Source organism: Gorilla gorilla, chromosome 10 (assembly GCF_029281585.2).
Source record: "Gorilla gorilla gorilla isolate KB3781 chromosome 10, NHGRI_mGorGor1-v2.1_pri, whole genome shotgun sequence".
Classification (NCBI taxonomy): domain Eukaryota; kingdom Metazoa; phylum Chordata; class Mammalia; order Primates; family Hominidae; genus Gorilla; species Gorilla gorilla.
Window position 1 is genome coordinate 84,176,080 of NC_073234.2, and position 18,477 is coordinate 84,194,556.

Consider the following 18,477-nt stretch of genomic DNA (forward strand, 5'->3'; position numbering starts at 1 on the left):
GCTGGTGGCAGTGGCTCATGCCTGTAATCTCAGCACTTTGGGAGGCTAAGGCGGAGCTCAGGAGTTTGAGACCAGCCTGGGCAATGTAGCGAGATCCCATCACTACATAAAATAAGAAATTAGCCAGGCATGGTGACACAGACCTGTGGCCCCAACTACTCAGGAGGCTGAGGTAGGAGGATCGCTTGTGCTGCCCAGGAGGTTGAGGCAGCAGTGAGAAGAGATCGCACCACTGCATTCCAGCATGGGTGACAGAGTGAGACCCTGTCTCAAAAAAAAAAAAAAAAAAAAAAAAAAAAAAACGAAAGAAAGAAAATTTGGGATATATGAATTATAGATTCATAGGCAACCATAAAATTTAGAGTCAGATTATGTCCAATCCTGACTTCAACTTTTTTTCCTACTCATTTTTTATCTTCCTCTTCCACTACCTCGATTTTTTTTTTGAGACAGAGTCTCACTCTGTCACCCAGGCTGGAGTGCAGTGGCACCATGTTGGCTCACTACAACCTCCGTCTCCTGGATTCAAGCAATTCTCCTGCCTCATCCTCCCAAGTAGCTGAGATTACAGGTGCCCACCAGCATGTCTGGCTAATTTTGATATTTTTAGTAGAGACAGGGTTTCACCATGTTGGCCAGGCTGGTCTCGAACTCCTGACCTCAGGTGATCTGCCTGCCTCAGCCTCCCAAAGTGCTGGGATTACAGGTGTGAGCCACTGTGCCCAGCCAGATTTTTGTTTTTATAGTCATAATTGTCACTGGAAAAAGTCCTTACAAGCTAATAACCAAAAAAGTCACTTGTACCCCCCACTGGGTTCCAATTTTAAGATATAATAGGTTTTTGAAGGTCCAGCACCTTTGGAAGTAACCTTGATGAGCTACTTATGACCTCCCCTAAAGCCAGTGGGGAGGAGCTGGTAACATAAAACTGTGACGGTAACTTTAAATGTGAAAAGGGGCTGGGCGTGGTGGCTTACGCCTGTAATCCCAGCACTTTGGGAGGCCGACGTGGGCGGATCACCCGAAGTCAGGAGTTTGAGACCAGCCTGGCCAACATGGTGAAATCCCATCTCTACTAAAAATACAAAAATTAGTTGGGCATGGTGGCGGGTGACTGTAATCCCCACTACTCAGGAGGCTGAGGCACAAGAATCGCTTGAACCTAGGAGGCGGAGGTTGCAATGAGCCGAGATCGCGCCACCAGCTTGGGTGACAGAGTGAGACCCACTATCTCGAAAAAAAAAAACCAAAAAAATGTGAAAAAGATCGTTGGTTTAAGAAGCTTTCTCAGAAGGGTTTGGGGAGGAATAGGTACAGGAAGGTGAGGAGGAAGTGACCAGGAGTCCCATAGTTCCTTAAATGTCTAAATGCTGGTTAGAGGCCATAGTATGGTTCAATCGGCAAAAATCCCTGGCCTATCTGAGTCCCAAGTCAAGAACAGAGAGGAAGTGATATCAGAATCCCCATGTGCTCTAAATGTGAATTTGTCTCTTAGCTATCTGAATCATACATTCTCCAGCATGCAAACAATCAAGACATGAGTTGGCAATGAAATTCACCCAACCGAAAGAAAGTGAAAAGGAAGAGTAAAGAAACCATGATTAGGAGGCTAGGTTGAGTTGGTATTCTGTTAGATACAGAATTAGATTAAGCAGTCTTGGTAGTATGGGTATAGAACAAAATATAAAAGTTGAGGCCGGGCACGGTGGCTCATGCTTGTAATCCCAGCACTTTTGGAGGCTGAGGTGGGCAGATCACCTGAGGTCAGGAGTTTAAGACCAGCCTGGCCAACATGGTAAAACCTCGTCTCTACTAAAAATACAAAAATTAGCCGGGCATGGTGGTGGGCACCTGTAGTCCCAGCTACTCGGGAGGCTGAGGCAGGAGAATCGCTTGAACCCGGGAAGCAGAGGTTGCAGTGAGCCTAGATTGTGCCATTGCACTCCATCCAGCCTGGGCAACAGAGCAGGACTCCACCTCAAAAAAAAAAGAAGTTGAGGGAGAAATTTTCAAAGTGTTAATTACTTCACATTTCATAGTAAGGGGTCATAAAATACTATCAAAATTTAAAATATATACACATAAAATGACTACAATTTCAAAGTCTTTAATAATCTTTTTTCTTAACTTTAGAAAAATCTGATCATCAAGCTGGGCGCGGTGGCTCATTCCTATAATCCCAGCACTTTGGAAGGCTGAGGCAGGCAGATTGCCTGAGGTTGGGAGTTCGAGATGAGCCTGGCCAGCACGGTGAAACCCTGTCTCTACTAAAAACATAAAAATTAGCCAGGTGTAGTGGCAGATGCCTGTAATCGCAGCTACTCAGGAGGCTGAGGCAGGAGAATCGCTTGAACCCGGGAGTTGGAGGTTGCAGTGAGCCGAGATTATACCACTGCACTCCAGCCTGGGCAACAGCGAGACTCTGTCTCAAAAAAACAAAAAAAGAAAGACAAATGTGATAATCAATTTCTTATTTTGAGAAAGCATCAATTTCACCAGTTATTTTAGTTTCACTTCAGTTTTATTCTTCTGTTAATTCAAAGAAAATAAAATTTCATACAATATAACATATGACACATTTTATTTTATATTATTTTAATTCCTCTCATTCTCTTACTACAGAAATATATAGATGTCTAGAATGATGTCTGACAAATATTAATGATGGCTATTTCCGGGTACAGTATTCTGAATGATTTTTATTTCCTCTTATTCTTTTTAAAGAAAACCTATGTCATTTTTACAAAAATAATAAAATCATGATTCTTTCAGGGAAACAAGTATGTAACCAAAGTATTTTTTGTGTGTCTCAATAGTCCACAACAAATCACAAGTTCTCAATTGCAAGGGTAAATAAAAATCTTGAAAATAAGATAAAGAACCAACTAAGCGTCAGATAATTTTTTAAATGCTGAGATAAACAGATGAAATTTCAGAGGCAGTTAAACAAAATCCTCCTTTCTTTTTGGGCCATCTTTTCCTGCCTCTGTAACAGCAGATTTATGCCAAATATTATTCAAATTAATTCTTCCCAACCTTAATATAAATGTTTCAAACACTCATTCATGTTTTATGTATAAACCTCCCTTCATTGAAAATTAAGTCTTTGACAGGAAACCCTGGAGAGTCCAAATTTTAAAAAAGAATGTGGTCAAAAGAGTCTCCAATTGCCCAGGCAGCCTTTCACCCAGCATGCTGGCTTCCTTCCTGTGAGAGCACAGACTTCAGGGAGAAGCCCTCATGAAGAAACGGGGGCCTGATGGACACACCGGCCTCCGGAGACTCTCACTCCATCTCCTTCATCCGGTGGTTAAAATGGCAATCACCCAGAAAGCAGAAAATACATTCTCTATCAGCTGCAGTTCAATTCAGTCAAGTTGGAATTTGCCACACAGATACAAATGAGTGTTCTGGTTCTTCACAGAATGTTTATTTAAAAAAATAGAAAAAATTTTTTGAAGGAACAATCCACAACCCAGGCAGTGTTGTGTGGTGTGTGTGTGTGTGTCTGTGTGTGTGTGTGCACGCGCATGCGTGTGTGTGTGTGTGTGTGTGAGAGAGAGAGAGAGAGAGAATCTTCAGCTATCCTAACAATGGAATCTGTTTTTGAAATGCTACCCTGTGATGCAGCTTCTGGGGGGGAAAGTCATCGGGCTGTGGGGCTCCACAGTGGTGTGTGTGTTATAGATTTAAGTTATTTGTCTGACCTGCCTAGCTAATCCTTCTTCTTCAAATATCAGCCTAAACATGACATTTATCTAGCATACTTTTCTTGACCTCCCAAGTCTGGGTTCACCATGACACCTGTGTTGTCTAATGCGGGTCACACATGTTACAATCACTTGGCTGATCTTGACTGACCTCCCCTTCTCTAACTCCACCATTGAAGCCCCGAAGTCAGGGACCCTCACGGTTTTTCTCTGTATCCCTGTGTTCTTGGTGTAGCTTGTCCAGCTCCTGGTATATCATGTATTCAATAAATAATTGCTAATAAACTACTGTTGAAAATTCATTATAAGATCAAGACTATCCTGAGGAAGAACTTTCTGAAATTCACATGAGGACTTAAGGTGCTTTGTAAGGGGAGATGTACAAATGATCAAGCTATTTTATCTGAAGGATTTTTAAATACCGAACAAATTTTATAGAGGCACAGGCTAACAATTCTGCTCATGACAGGGACTTGGGATATCTGGTCACCAAACAGTTCATTAATTTAAAACATGCTTAAAATGAATTAGATATTTCACCTGGAAAACAATGAGCTCTGCCTAAATCTAAAAAGAAAGAATTTAATTATGCAAACCACATAGCATTACTGAGGACATTTTGCTATCACCTGGGATAGTGGTAGGAAAAGGAGTTGGGAAGTGGCATTTAGAAAGACAAGCTTTAATGTTGTGTTTTGGTTTAATGATAAGTTGGGAACCTCTACTGCATGTTGACTGTACTTCCCAGATTTTCCAGAATGGCCATAATTTCAGATATTGTGTCCCACTGTCTGTGTAAACCATTAAAATACCCCCTAAGTAAAACATTTAGACATGCAAACTACATCTCATCAACTGTCTCTTATACTTAGAAGGTGTGTGAAAATCATTTATCCTTTATCTCTTTATTTTTAGGTTGACAAATATGGCCACTATTACCCAGGGAATGTTTTTTCTTTTCAACCTGTATTTCTGGAATACAATAAACTATAAACCAATGCCACAATCATAAAATTCTAAATGTGATGCGAATTTTTCAAAAGTGAAACTGTCTTTGCAAAAATCATAACAGTGAGAAAATTATGGCAATGAAAGAGATCTGATGAAACCAACTCCATCTTGCGTCTAACCTTCAAGCTGTCCTTGTTCATTCCTGGGCATAGGCTAAACTAACATAGTTCATAGTTTAACTTTGAAACAAAGATGATAATAGCCTTTTCCTGAATGTAGGACTAACAAATTAGCCACAAGATTAGAAATTATGGCTTAGGAGTTATGCAGCCAGAGGCCACAAGATTCCTTCCAAGCCTCCCCAGTTGCTCGGAGGGATAATATCACTATCGTAAAACCTAAGATATTTTTTAGACCCTGCACTGGATGGATCTGCTGGCACCACCCACATCGATAAACTGGCTCATCTGGTCTTGTGGCCCCCACCCAGGAACTGACTCAGCACAAGAGGACAGCTTTGACACCCTATGATTTCACCTCCGACCTGACCAATCACCACTCCCCACTGTCTCTCCCCCAACCCACAAAATTATCCTTAAAAACTCCCAGTCTCTGAATTTTTGGGGAGACTGACTTGAGTAACAGTAAAACTCCGGTCTCCTGTTCAGTTGGCTTTGCATGAATTAAACTCTTTCTCTGTCGCAATTCCCCTGTCTTGATAAATCTGCTCTATCTGGACAACAGGCACAATGAACCTGTTGGGCAGTTACAAAAGCCCATATTAAGTCTATCTTAGTAAAAAATACTTCATTGCTCTTTAAGAAATTAAAGCTTAAAAAAATTCCTACCCCCCCACCTCCCCAAAAAAGCAGAATTGCAATTTAGGCTGGGCGCAATGGCTCAAGCCTGTAATCCCAACACTTTGGAATGCCAAGGCCAGAGGATCGCTTGAGGCCAGGAGTTTGAGAACAGTCTGGGCAACACTGTGGGACCCCATCTCTACAAAAAATAAAACACTTAGCCTGGTGTGGTGGCACACACCTCTAGACCTAGCTATGTGGGAGGCTGAGGCAGGAGGATTGCTTGGACCCAGGTGTTTGAGGTTACAGTGAGCCATGATCACACCAATGCATTCTAGCCTGGGTTACAGAGCGAGATCCCAACTCTAAAATAAAAAATCATTGCAATTTAGTTAAATTATTTTGTAAGCATATTCAGTAGTTACTCCTACAGTACAGTATTTAAGACCATTGGCCCTGAGGTCAAGGAAACCTGGGTTTGAACCCAGGCTCTGACCTATGATACTTTGCTTAATGTTACTAGGGTTGGCTTAAAACTCTAGGCATTCAATTCTTTTTTTAAGACAGGGTACTGCTTTGTCACCCAGGCTGAAGTACAGTGGTGTGATCATGGCTCACTGCAGCCTCGACCTCCCAGGCTCAAGCAATCCTTCCACGTCAGCCTCCTGAGTAGCTGGGACCACAGGTATGCACCACCCCACCTGGCTAATTTTTAAATTTTTTTTTTAGAGACAAGGTCTTACTATGTTTCCCAGGCTAGTCTTGAACTCCTGGCCTCAAGCAATCTCCCCAGCTTGACCTCCCAAAGTGATGGGATTATAAGTATGAGCCACCATGCCTGGCCTGGGCACCCAATTCTTTAAGCATACAGTCATGCCTTGCTTCAATATTTCCATTAGGCAGGAATTAAAGATGTCTTACCAACCTAGAGATTACCCAAGAAAAGTATTTTTTTCTGCAAAATTTGAAAAACATGGGATAGAAGATAAGCACAAAACAAAGAGTAGGGAGGGCTGGGGAAGATTTTCCCAGGCTCCTCTTCTGCATCCACATTTAGGCTGAGGATGTTAGATGCTCCTGGTTTCAGGGCATGGTCCCAGTTTTTAGTATAGCTCTGATTTTAGAGTATTGGTTATAGTTTACTACACACCAAGCCAGGAGCAGAATGAGGTGATGGGGGAAGGTGAGGAGACAAGGATCCTGTTCCCAGGCAATCTGAATATCTGTAGCATACAGGAATGGCAGAGAACCCCATTCAGCCTGCACTGGCATCAACCCTTCCAATTAAAAAAAAAAAGATTCAACTGTAGGTATGCCAAGTGATGCCAATTAGGAGCTTGCGTAAATTAAACCTAGAATTGAGGCTTCAATCCAACATGCCAATATGTGTGCAAATAATGTGTGTGCCTGGATGAACCAGGAAAACACCTACTAGTCTTATTAAAACGAGAAAGAACCCCAGAAATGTTTCTCCCTTGCTGCTCCGAAAAATGAATAAACATCGGTGACAAAGGCTCACCACGAGTGCTATGTCTGTCAGCTCCCCAGCAGTCAAGGAGAGAGAAGTGAAGAGTAGGGGAAAGAAAGGGACAGGTAGGTGACTGGAAGATACTTATTCCAGTGTTGCCCTCTAAGAGCTTGCTACTCTTTTACATAACAGCAAGCCCAAATCCTCTCACCAAATGGTGCTGGAACAACTTAGTATCCATCCCAGTGAAATTAATTTGAGATAGATCATAGATCTATACTTAATAATGAAAACCATAAAACAGAACATTTTAAAAACAGAGAAGAGAGAGTAAAGGAGTGGATCCACAGCTGGGCAAGGCTTGGTGTTCAGGCTCTGGGTTCCCACAGCTGGTGACCAAGCACAAACCTGGGCCCCCCTCATGGTACATGGGACTAATAAACATGCCTTCTGCAGAGGTGATCCAAAGAAACGAGGCCTAAAAAGCACTTATTGTCATCTGTGCTCCATAAATGTTAGCTATTGTTATTATTTTCTTGTAAAGCACTGTTTGAGGAGGCAACTTGCCAGCCTGATTAATGTGGCATAGTGAGCCTGTGCCATAGAAAGCATGTGAGACAATGGAAGGTCACTGAAGACAAGAAAAATATCTACAGTATGAGCCATGATCCTAGTAGAACAATGACCTTTGTAAGAATAAGAGAATACGTGAAATTCATGCAAAATGAGGAGTGAGTTTAACTTATTTTGTAACACTGAAAATGGGCCATTTTAAGTTGATTTTGCTACCCAGAGTTTACTTTTGGCATTCCTGAGCGTAGCCAGGTGAATTAGCCTGAACCCTCAGCATCAATCAAATGAACCTATCGTCACAACTCCTAAGATGTGTATTAGCCACATTAAATTCAACAAACCTTTAGATTTAATTTCCAGTTTGAAGTAAAGACAGGGACTAGAGGTACAACTGCAATGATACTATAAAGAAGCAAACCAAAAGTCCAGAATATGTGGCATTCTACAGGGCAGACAACTGATTGGGCTCTTTATCAAGCCTAGTATCATAATAAAAAGATACTGGATTAAATGAGATCCAAGAGATCCAACATATCCACTAAATGTGATGCATGGGCCAGGACTGCATCCTGATTTCAGTAATTTTAGAGACATTTGAGGACAATTGGAGAAACTAGAAAGTGGGGGATAAGATAAAGATAGGATAAAGATTTATTGGTACAAAAAGGTAGCTAGTATTTACTTAAAAGTGTTGCAAATAGCATAGTCTCTTTTGGTAAAAGTATATGCACACACAAATATCTGGAAAAACAAATAAGAAATTAAGAGCACTAATTTTGGGAAGGTCAGTATATAATGTTTTGTTTATACTTTTTCTAACATGAACATATGTTGATTTTGTAATAATTTTTTTTCTTTTTTTTTTTTGAGACAGTCTCACTCTGTCGCCCAGGCTGGAATGCAGTGGCATGATCTTGGCTCACTGCAACCTCTGCCTTCTGGGTTCAAGTGATTCTCCTGCCTTAGCCTCCCAAGTAGCTGGGATTACAGGCGCCCACCACTGCACCCAGCTAATTTTTTGTATTTTTAGTAGAGATGGGGTTTCACCATGTTGGCCAGGCTGGTCTTGAACTCCTAAACTCAGGTGATCCACCCACCTCAGCCTCCCAAAATGCTGGGATTACAGGAGTGAGCCACCACGCCCAGCCTGCTGTTTTTTTTGTTTTTTTTTTTTTTTTTAACATTTATTTTAGTTTCAGGGGTACAAGTGCAGATTGGTTCTATAGGTAAATTGTGTGTTGTGGGGATTTGGTGTATGGATTATTTCATCACCCAGTTAATAAGCATAGTATCTAACAGGTAGGTTTTTTATCCTCACCATCCTCCCACCCTCCATCCTCAAGTAGACGCTGGTATCTATTGTTCCCTTCTTTGTGCCCACGTGTATTCAATGTTTAGTTCCCACTTATAAGTGAGAACATGCGGTTTTTGATTTTCTGTTTAGTTTGCTTAGGATAAGGTGAAAAGTGCATGATCTTGTTCTTTTTTTCATGGCTGCATAGTATTCAATGATGTATATGTACCATGTTTTCTTTATCCAGTCTACCATTGGTGGGCATCTAGACTAACCCTATGTCTTTGCTATTGTGAATAGCGCTGCAATGAACATATGTGTGAATGTGTCTTTATGGCAGACCAATTTATATTCCTTTGGGTATATATTGGGATTGCTGGGTTGAATCGTAGTTCTGTTTCAAGTTCTTTGAGAAATCGCCACACTGCTTTCCACAGTGGATGAACTAATTTACATTCTCACCAGCAGTGTATAAGTGATCTCTTTTCTCTGCAGCCTCATCAGCATGTTATTTTTTGACTTTTTATTAATAGCCATTCTGACTGGTATGAGATGATATCTCACTGTGGTTTTTGATTTGCATTTCTCTGATGATTAGTGTTGTTAGACACTTTTTCATATGCTTTTTGGCCACCAGACAATTTCTAATTTAAAAAAAGACCCAATTCTAAAACAAGGCATAAAGAAGTAAAATAAAAATACATGGGGGGAAATGGCAGGTGTAATCAGCAGAGCTGAGTCTCCCTGATGCAGCTGATGCTTCCTGTCATCTAGCCATAGTATTAAGTGTGGAAACACACACACACACGCACGCACACACGCACACACAGTGGGGGTGGGGTCCCATTTTAAAAATAGTGTGGCCAATTCTGTCCACCCTGCCACTCAGTGTGTATGTGTTCCCTGCTGGGATTCTCCACCTAAGGTCCATAAGCTCCTAGGTAATCCACAGACCCTGAAGTCAGGTCAAATTTATAACAGAATAGCAAGGAATACACCAAAAAAGGTTAAGAATCACTGCCCTAAAATGTTAGCTCTGTTGCTTCTTAAAAATGCTTTCAATTTCAAAAGATCTATGGGAGGAAAAAGGGGGTTGTCAGATCCTGTATTCAGAAAGACTTCTCTGCTCCAATGTTAAGCCATCACTTTCTTCAGCTCCTAGCGGCATGGGGAGGGCAGAATAGATAAGGTCTCAAATTCAGAATAATAAATTTCTTACTAGCCCCATAAAGCCCCCAGACATTGCCACGAGCTGGGTCACATAAGGGGGTAAAAGTGCTTCAGATTCCCACCCCAAAATACACTGGGACTTTTCCCTGCTGCATAGTCTCAGCCCTCAGAATTTCTCAAAGAATCAGAGTGCACTAGCGAGCCCTGATTTGAACGATACACCAACTACCCAGACAGCAAGATGCCAGAAATTTAGGAAAGTGCATGGAAAAAATAAACAAATTCGGGGGTAGGTGACGGAAAGGACTCTTGCTTATCTTTGGGAGTTTCAGTTCTGAGGACTAATTTCTGAGTAGATGGCTGGAACCTCTGAAATGCCAGCAATAAAAAAACTACTAAAGACAATGAATGCCATATGTCTCTTGTTACAAATGCATTCTGAGTCAGGCGCGGTGGCTCACACCTGTAATCCCAGCACTTTGGGAGGCTGAGGCAGGCAGATCACCTGAGGTCAGGGGTTCAAGACTAGCTTGGCCAAAATGGTGAAACCCCCATCTCTACTAAAAAAAAAAAAAAAAATACAAAAAAAAAATTAGCTGGGCATAGTGGTGCACGCCTCTAGTCCCAACTACTCAGGAGGTGGAGGCAGGAGAATTGCTTGAACCTTGTAGACGGAGGTTGCAGTGAGCCGAGGTCATGCCATTGCACTCCAGCCTGGGAGACAAGAGCGAAATTCCATCGCAAAAAAAAAAAAAGCATTCTGAGGGACCTTGATCAAGGGACCTAGATCAATAGACAAGATAGCAAAAGGGAAAGGCAGTCTGAGCTGATGTCTATAACGAACAGCTGTTTTATTAAAACTAACTTCGGTCAGACTCCTTGCAACATAGTCTTTTTTAAAGAAACCGCCCGTGATGCTCAAAAAGTCACAGATGGGCTAAACTTGCACCCACCCCAAAATCGGGTTCAAAAACTTATTCCTTTGCTAGGGGCAGGTGCTTGCATCTTAGCTGCAGCTGCAAGAAGTATCCTCTCTCAGCAGGACAGGTTGGGCAGCATGCCTGGCAAGGGCAGGCAGAGTGTACCATGAAGGGTAGATCCAGTTCCTATAGAGTTTGGGGAGGGTTTAAGCCAGAATAGGAAGCTCAGCACTGATTAGAGCATGCCACCCGTACTATTGCAAATCCAGAAGTGTTTTAACAAGTCAGCAGGTAGTACTTATTGGAATATGTATGTAAATGAGAAAGTCCCTAAAGTTATAAGTTGTGTTTTACAGGCTAATACCCATATTCCTGTGCAAAGTTTCCTTACTGGGATGGCTGGGGACTCTTTGATTGCTCAGTTTTATAGAGTCCTGGTAAACAGAAAATATTTCAGTTGTCATGGTCTCAAAATATTCTGAGGAAGCAAGGTGAGAAACAGAGGTGAACATCTTCAACTGCCTGGCAAGAATGGCTGGGTAGGTAACAGTGGTAAATGGTATTTTGTAGAACCTAAAAATAAAAGGAGAGTTTATCCCTGCTAAGTTGGAAAAGAGGCAAGATATTATTAAGGAATTTAAAATTGTGTTTTGTTTTTTTTTTTAAGATGGAGTCTCACTCTGTCACCTAGGCTGGAGAGCAGTGGCACGATCTTGGCTCACTGCAGCCTCCACCTCCTGGGTTCAAGCAATTCTCCTGCCTCAGCCTCCCGACTAGCTGAGATTACAGGTATGCACCACCACACCTGGCTAATTTTTTGCATTTTTAGTAGAGACAAGGTTTCACCATGTTGGCCAGGCTGGTCTTGAACTACTGACCTCAAGTGATCTACCTGCCTTGGCCTCCCAAATTGCTGGGATTATAGGTGTGAGCCACTGCACCCAGCCAAGTGTTTGTTGAATGGTGAGTAGGAGAGAATCATAAGTGTGATTGTCTAAACTGGAACACTGAAGACACTGAGTGTTAGATTTAAGAGAGAGTAACAAAAGCATTTGAAAAGCCAGATCTCAGGAATTTGGGTAGATATTTGGGAGTTTCTGATGGTTGTGGGTTCGGATACAATACAGCTCCTTTGCTGGGTCACCTTCATGCTGACCAGGAGGTGGGAAAACTCAACCCAGAAAGGAGATGCAGGGATTGGCTGGCAGAAGTTCAGGGCTGGGGAACTGTTGTTCTTCCGGCCGCAAACACAAAACAAGCTCCAGCTACTCTGACAGGGTGCTGCGTACACAACCATACAGCTGTGGTGGTTGTTGGACCCTGATTCCTTAACCTCCCACAGGCCTCACAGGAAGACCTCTCTGGGCCTTGCTTCTTTGTACAATGCATGCTGGAGACTTCTCCAAGCTTCCTCGGTAGCATTTATACAGAGCTCAAGAGACCCTAGGGGAAGCTTCTCTGGTGACATTTCAGAAATTCAAGCCACATACGTACCTCATCTCCATGCATATTTGCCACGTATTTGAACTCTGGAATCCCAATTCTGTGTTCCTTTGGAAACCGCCCCACAACAAGAACCCACAGGTTTCTACCTTTACAGGAAAAGAAGAAAAGATGGAAAAGTAAGTTGTCTCTTAAAATGACAAATGAACTCTGGTGAGACTAGGAAACAGGATGCTGCTTCCCCCACTTGAACTCCTGTTTCACAGTGACTTAAGTTTGTATGACTAATATCTCCATGCTTAAAACACTCATCGTTTACTGTCAGAATTTACGGAAACCCTTTCAATTCAGCACAAATATTTCACTTATTATTTTAGAATGTGATTTTTAAAAGCTGAGGGCTTATTAGGCGATGCAGATCTTACTCTTCTAAAATGTGTATATACTTTACCCTGAGATCCTGGAGCCTTTGAGATCCTGGAGCCTCCTAGGATCTTGCTAATTCACACAATTATATAAAGTTAAATTATAGTTGATGGTTGACTGGGAGGTTGTCATAACTCGCAGTACAAGGAAAGAAAAAAAACCAACAGCAATAAAAGTAATTCAGGGCCAGGCACGGTGGCTCACGCCTGTAATCCCAGCACTCTGGGAGGCCGAGGCGGGCAGATCACGAGGTCAGGAGATCGAGACCATCCTGGCTAACACAGTGAAATCCCGTCTCTACTAAATATACAAAAAATTAGTCGGGCATGGTGGCGGGTGCCTGTAGTCCCAGCTACTCGGGAGGCTGAGGCAGGAGAATGGTGTGAACCCCGGAGGCAGAGCTTGCAGTGAGCCAAGATCGCGCCACTGCATTCCAGCCCTGGCGACAGAGCGAGACTCCGTCTCAAAAATAAATAAACAAATAAATAAAATTTAAAAAGAGTAACTCAGAAGGGAGATTGTTTTTAAAGCAGGAGATCCTGAATTCTGTATTTAAATGCTGATGTGACACAGCCCCTTGGGAGCATCCTTGATATGTGTGAGTCCTGTCAGGTGAACTGGGAACCACAACCCAAAGAAAGCGTCTTAAGTCTTAGCTCTGTGTGATCTGGGCAAGAAAGGGCAGAGACGAAAGCTCACTGAGGATTTTCTTTGTGCAGATATTATGTGTGCTGCTCTGGCTCAGGTAATCTCAAGTAATCCCTTGTCATGACCCACTGAGACGGATTATTAACCAAACTTTACAAATGAAAAAACTGATCTTCAAAAATATTAAGTAAAGGGCTTATGATCACACTGCCAATCAGAGGCTGTGATTTGAGCCCCTGAGCCAAGAACTGAACTCTGGTCTATTTGACTTCAATTCTAGTGCTCCTCCCACTAACAAAAACTGCTTGTCTCTTAAGAGGCTTGGTTTACTAACCAGTAAAAATGACAAAGTCCCTTTCAATTTTAAAATTGTCTGGCACTTTTAATACAGTTTACCTTAGAGATGTGGGTATGTTTGATATCCGTTATGTATGTACAAAGTTTAAATATCTGTAATAATTAAGCCTCTGTGGAATTTAAGAGCCCAGGAGAGGAATTTCACAGTAACCAATGGGCAAATGTTGAGCAGGTTTCTGCAGAATTTCAGATCTAGCTCTTTAAATCAGGAGTCCCACAGACTGGGGAGCATGCAGTTGCCATCAGGGACTCAGGGAACAGCAGATACTGGGCTTGTTATTTTCAACATTTATTCATAATTTATTATAACAATATTTTATGGAAATTTGTCATAAGGTGATGCTTTAAATTTAACTGGAATTCTCAGAAAACACGCACAAAATGCAGTTTATATGATTTATGTCCCCTGTTCAGTGCAGAATTCTTATTCATACATCTATTTAATGAATACTACTATATCCAGGCACTGAACCTGGGTCAGATTGCACAAATAAGCCACATACTCTATGCCCAATGAATTTCTGATCTATTGGATAATAGTAACACACAAGCATATACTAGAGTGTGACATATCATAGATGTGTGTGTAGTGTACTGTTGTGGGCATAGAATAAAAAAAGAAATTTTTTCCAAGGAGGGGGCTGATGAAAAAGCCTTACAGATGCAGGGTTTTATAGATGATGCCTCTACACAAGGTTCTGAAGAGTGATTCCGAGTTTGCCATGTGGACAAGTACACTACATGTGGTGATTCCCCATCAGAAGCATTTGATTAACCAATTTCATTAACCTTCCATTCCCCAACCCTGTCAATTCTTTGTTGTCTGGAGCTTTACTTCCACAAAGTTACCATTTTCATATGAAACAAGGAACTTTTCATGACTGAGCTGTTATACCTGGCTTTTAAAGTTTGTTTCTGAGGAATTCTTTTGTGTTAACTAATTATACAGAATATGATCTAGTTCTCTTACAAGCAAGGAAAAAATTTCAGTATCATCTCAATGTAATATTTATCAATAGTTATTTATAACTATGCATCTGCAAGCTGGCCTATTACATAAAAGATAATGTAAGATGACATAAACCTGACTTGATATGGATATCCAATATTATTTAAAGAAGGAGGGAAATCACACTGATAAAAATCTAAGTGAAGAAGTACTTTGATGAGTAACTCAATCTCAATTTTAGCATAAGCGGCCCCTAAGTGAACTGCAAGATAAGAATCTTACCTTGAACAACCTCAATGACACAGCCTGAGAATGAAAACCAACCAACAGACCTGAAGAAAACTATCTTTGGAATGACAGGCCTCTTGAAGGGTTTTAACTGCCCTCTCCAGCTTACTGGCTATCTCTGGCCTAGACCAGAGCAAATGCACAAAGGACAAACTATTTACTTTTCACAACCTGACTGTCAGGGTAAGTAAAAGTAACCTAAACAAGGTTTTGTTTTTGTTTCTGTTTTAAATCAAGGTTAGAAAGACCACCTTTATTCCCAAAAGTTCCTGCTATAACAGGTGTTCTAAAGAGTTCTGAAGTACTCAGCCACTCTCTCTCCACCACAAAGTAAATGAAGTTTGGATTCCAGAGATTTCAGTATCTATATTCAGCAACTCACACAGGGTTTAACACAAATTCTGGGGCTGTGACATGGGTGCACAACTAGGTTTGCTTGGAGGATCAGGAAAAGTTTTACAATTTAGAAGCATTCGCTAAGATCTCTAAGACAAGAAAGCAGACAAGTGCTACAAAATACTACAGGAATTCAGGAGAAAGTAGAAGGAGAAGCTTGGAAAATTATAGCTTCAACAGGCAGAAATAGGTGAGGTGTCTTTCCCACATCAGAGGCACCTGGGATCCTTGTAAAAGTGCCAATTCCTGAGCCCCAGTCTCAATCAAACTCTTGGGGTAAAGCGTGAAACTGGCATTTAACAAGTTCCTTTGGTGATTGGGAGGCTCATTAAAGTTTGAAAGTTGCTGAGACTGAGGTAGGAAAAGGTCCAGACAGACTTGAGAGGTAGTTGATATTTAGGTACACTCATTTCATTTTATATATAATCGTGAACATGTTTATATGTTAAGAAGTATACTTCTAATCCACCTTTTTAAATGGCTGATTAATATTTTATTATATGAATGCACTACCATTTATTCAATCAATTCTCTATTGTTAGGTGTCCAATGATAAGGAATTTTATGTAAATTATAGCATGTTCACTAAAATTACGTACAGAATTTATAACATTAAAATATTTTATAGTGTGGAAAAAGAATGCAAAATTATATAATTACAACCATGTAAAACAGACTTTCTATTAAAAACCTATAGCTTCGTAGCATATAAAGCCTTAAATTAAATAATGGATAAGGCCAGGTGTGGTGGCTCATGCCTGTAATCCCAGCACTTTGGGAGGCTGAGGTGGGAGGATCACTTGAGGCCAGGAGTTTGAGACCAGCTTGGGCAACACAGTGTGATGCCATCGCTACAAAAACTTTAAAAATTAGCTGGGTGTGGTGGCATGTGTCTGTAATCCTAGCTACGCGGTGTAAGATTCTCCCCGGGGCCTGAAAGCTTAAGGAGATGAATAACTCCTCCCTTCTCAGGCCCAGTCCCAAGGCGCAAGTCCACTTGTGTCAGCAGCGTGTGTCAGCAAGATAGCAGAAGCAGGAAGAGAGCTGGCAGGAAGACACCTACCCTGGACGAAGACATGTACCCCTGATCGAGAAACAGGCCACCTGGGTACAACATAGCAGTTACATCAGACTAGGACACTTCCTGTTTCCAAGAGACTATAAAACCTCTGCCCTGTCCTCACTTGGGGCTGATGCCATTTTAGGCTTCAGCCTGCCTGCACCCAGGTGCTCATTAAAACAGCATGTTGCTCCACACCGCCTCGTGTTGTCTGTTGGCGCGCTCTCAGGGTTCCAACCAATACAAGAACCTTACACTCAGGACACTGAGGTGCAAGGATCCCTTGATCCCAGGAGTTTGAGGTTACAGTGAATTATGATTGTGCCACTGCACTCCAGCCTGGGACACAGCAAGACCTGTCTCTTAAAAAATTAATAATAATGAATGCATCCCTACAGGATTGAAAATGGCACACTGTCAGGGATAAGAGGCTAAATGATAGGATGATAAAGCTGAGTAATTATTTTCACCTTTCCATCTTTCCAGTTTTTTTAATTAAAAAAAAAATACCAAACCCTATCATTCATTAAGTGCAGATACTATGTGCCAGGCACTCTGCTAAGCACTTTATGTTATTTGATCTTCACACCTGTGAGGTGTGTGATAGCCACAATGTATAGTTGAGGAAACTTAAGTGGCAGAAACAGGGTTCAAATCCAAGTCTGTCTGATTCCAAAAATCTGTGCTCTTCTGAGGATCTAAGGCTGCCTCAATGTCCCTGAAAGTACTAGACAGGCCAAAGCCAACCCCACTCTGGGGGAAAAGTCCCCAGGCAGTTCTTTCAGCAGCATGTTGCTACGGTTTGCTCCTGGAGCAAGACTGGGCTTTCTTCCTGGCTATGACTGATTACAGAACAAGACAACTGAATCCGAGGCCACCCCACCGGGACATTCCACATTGGGTGTTAATGTCACAACTCCATCAGACTATCTCTATGTGGAGAGTCTCAATGGGACATGCCTAGGGAGAAGCAGAGACCTTGAGTGGCCCAGTCATTGGGACAAAGCTGCAGTGATGTGAAGCACATTCCAGTTTTTTGTGAGGCTTGTTGTGTGTTTGGTCTGATACATAAAGTTCTGGTACACAGAGTAATAGATCAGCTGGTTTCCCAGGCTTGGATGTTTCTCTGTGTGTATCCTTACAAGTCACCTCTGACCTAAGTCCAAGCTTGAGAGAGTTTCCTCAATGAACTGAGTTTCAGTTTCTTCCACGTAAGTGGGAATAACAGCCCTATTGGCAAGGCTGCACTGTAGTGTGAGTTCCTTTTATCTTCCCTAACAACGATCCAAAGATCTGACATCAATTTCACGTATGCACATTCCCACTATACCCCACACACAAGAAGTTTATCACATACGGCACGCAAAGCCCACATTAAATAATGAGTGAATCCACAGAAGAGTTGAAAATCACATATTATTTAGGTCAGTTTAAACACTCAGTCTCCAAAGTTCACACGCCCTCTGTATTTGAAGGAGAGGAAGAGGTACCTGGCTAAGTGGTTTATTACAAACAAAACAAATGGAGGTTAACAAACAAAACAGAGACAAAAGGCATGGGCGAAGTTTCCAGACTAGCTATGCTTGCATTTTATTATTCACAGCTCAAAGCATTTTACGTATATTCACTCATTTAACCCTAATAGCCACAAATGGTAGGTATAGGGTTATCCTTTCACACACAAGTCAAGAGTCTTTGGGAACTTCATAAGGCAGAGGTTCTCAAAGTGTGGTCATGGTACCAAGAGTAACAGTATCACCTGGGAACTGGTTAGAACTGCACATCCTTGTGTTCCATCCTGGATGTGCTGAATGAGAAACTCTGGGGTTGGGGAGCAGTAATCTGAGTTGTTTTGTTTTTCTGGTTTTTTTTTTTTTTTTTTGAGGCAGAGTCTCGCTTTGTTGTTTTGTCCCCCAGGCTGGAGTGCATTAGAGTAATCGCGGCTCACTGCAGCCTCCACTTCCTGGGTTCAAACGACTCTCATGCCTCAGTCTCCAGAGTAGCTGGGACTACAGATGTGCGCC

The 18,477-nt window shown here is 41.8% G+C and overlaps 1 protein-coding gene across 2 annotated transcripts in view; it reads right to left on the reverse strand.

Annotated features, from left to right (window-relative positions):
• Nucleotides 1-18,477, reverse strand: part of CPM (carboxypeptidase M) — a 79,920-nt gene that overhangs the window by 20,180 nt on the left and 41,263 nt on the right. The window contains exon 3 of one of the 2 annotated variants that reach the window (XM_004053542.5): nt 12,381-12,478. The exons of the other annotated variant lie outside the window; for it this stretch is intronic. Within the exon in view, the coding sequence (XP_004053590.1) occupies nt 12,381-12,478 (98 nt within the window). The remainder of the gene's footprint in view (nt 1-12,380; nt 12,479-18,477) is intronic. 2 annotated transcript variants of the gene reach the window in all.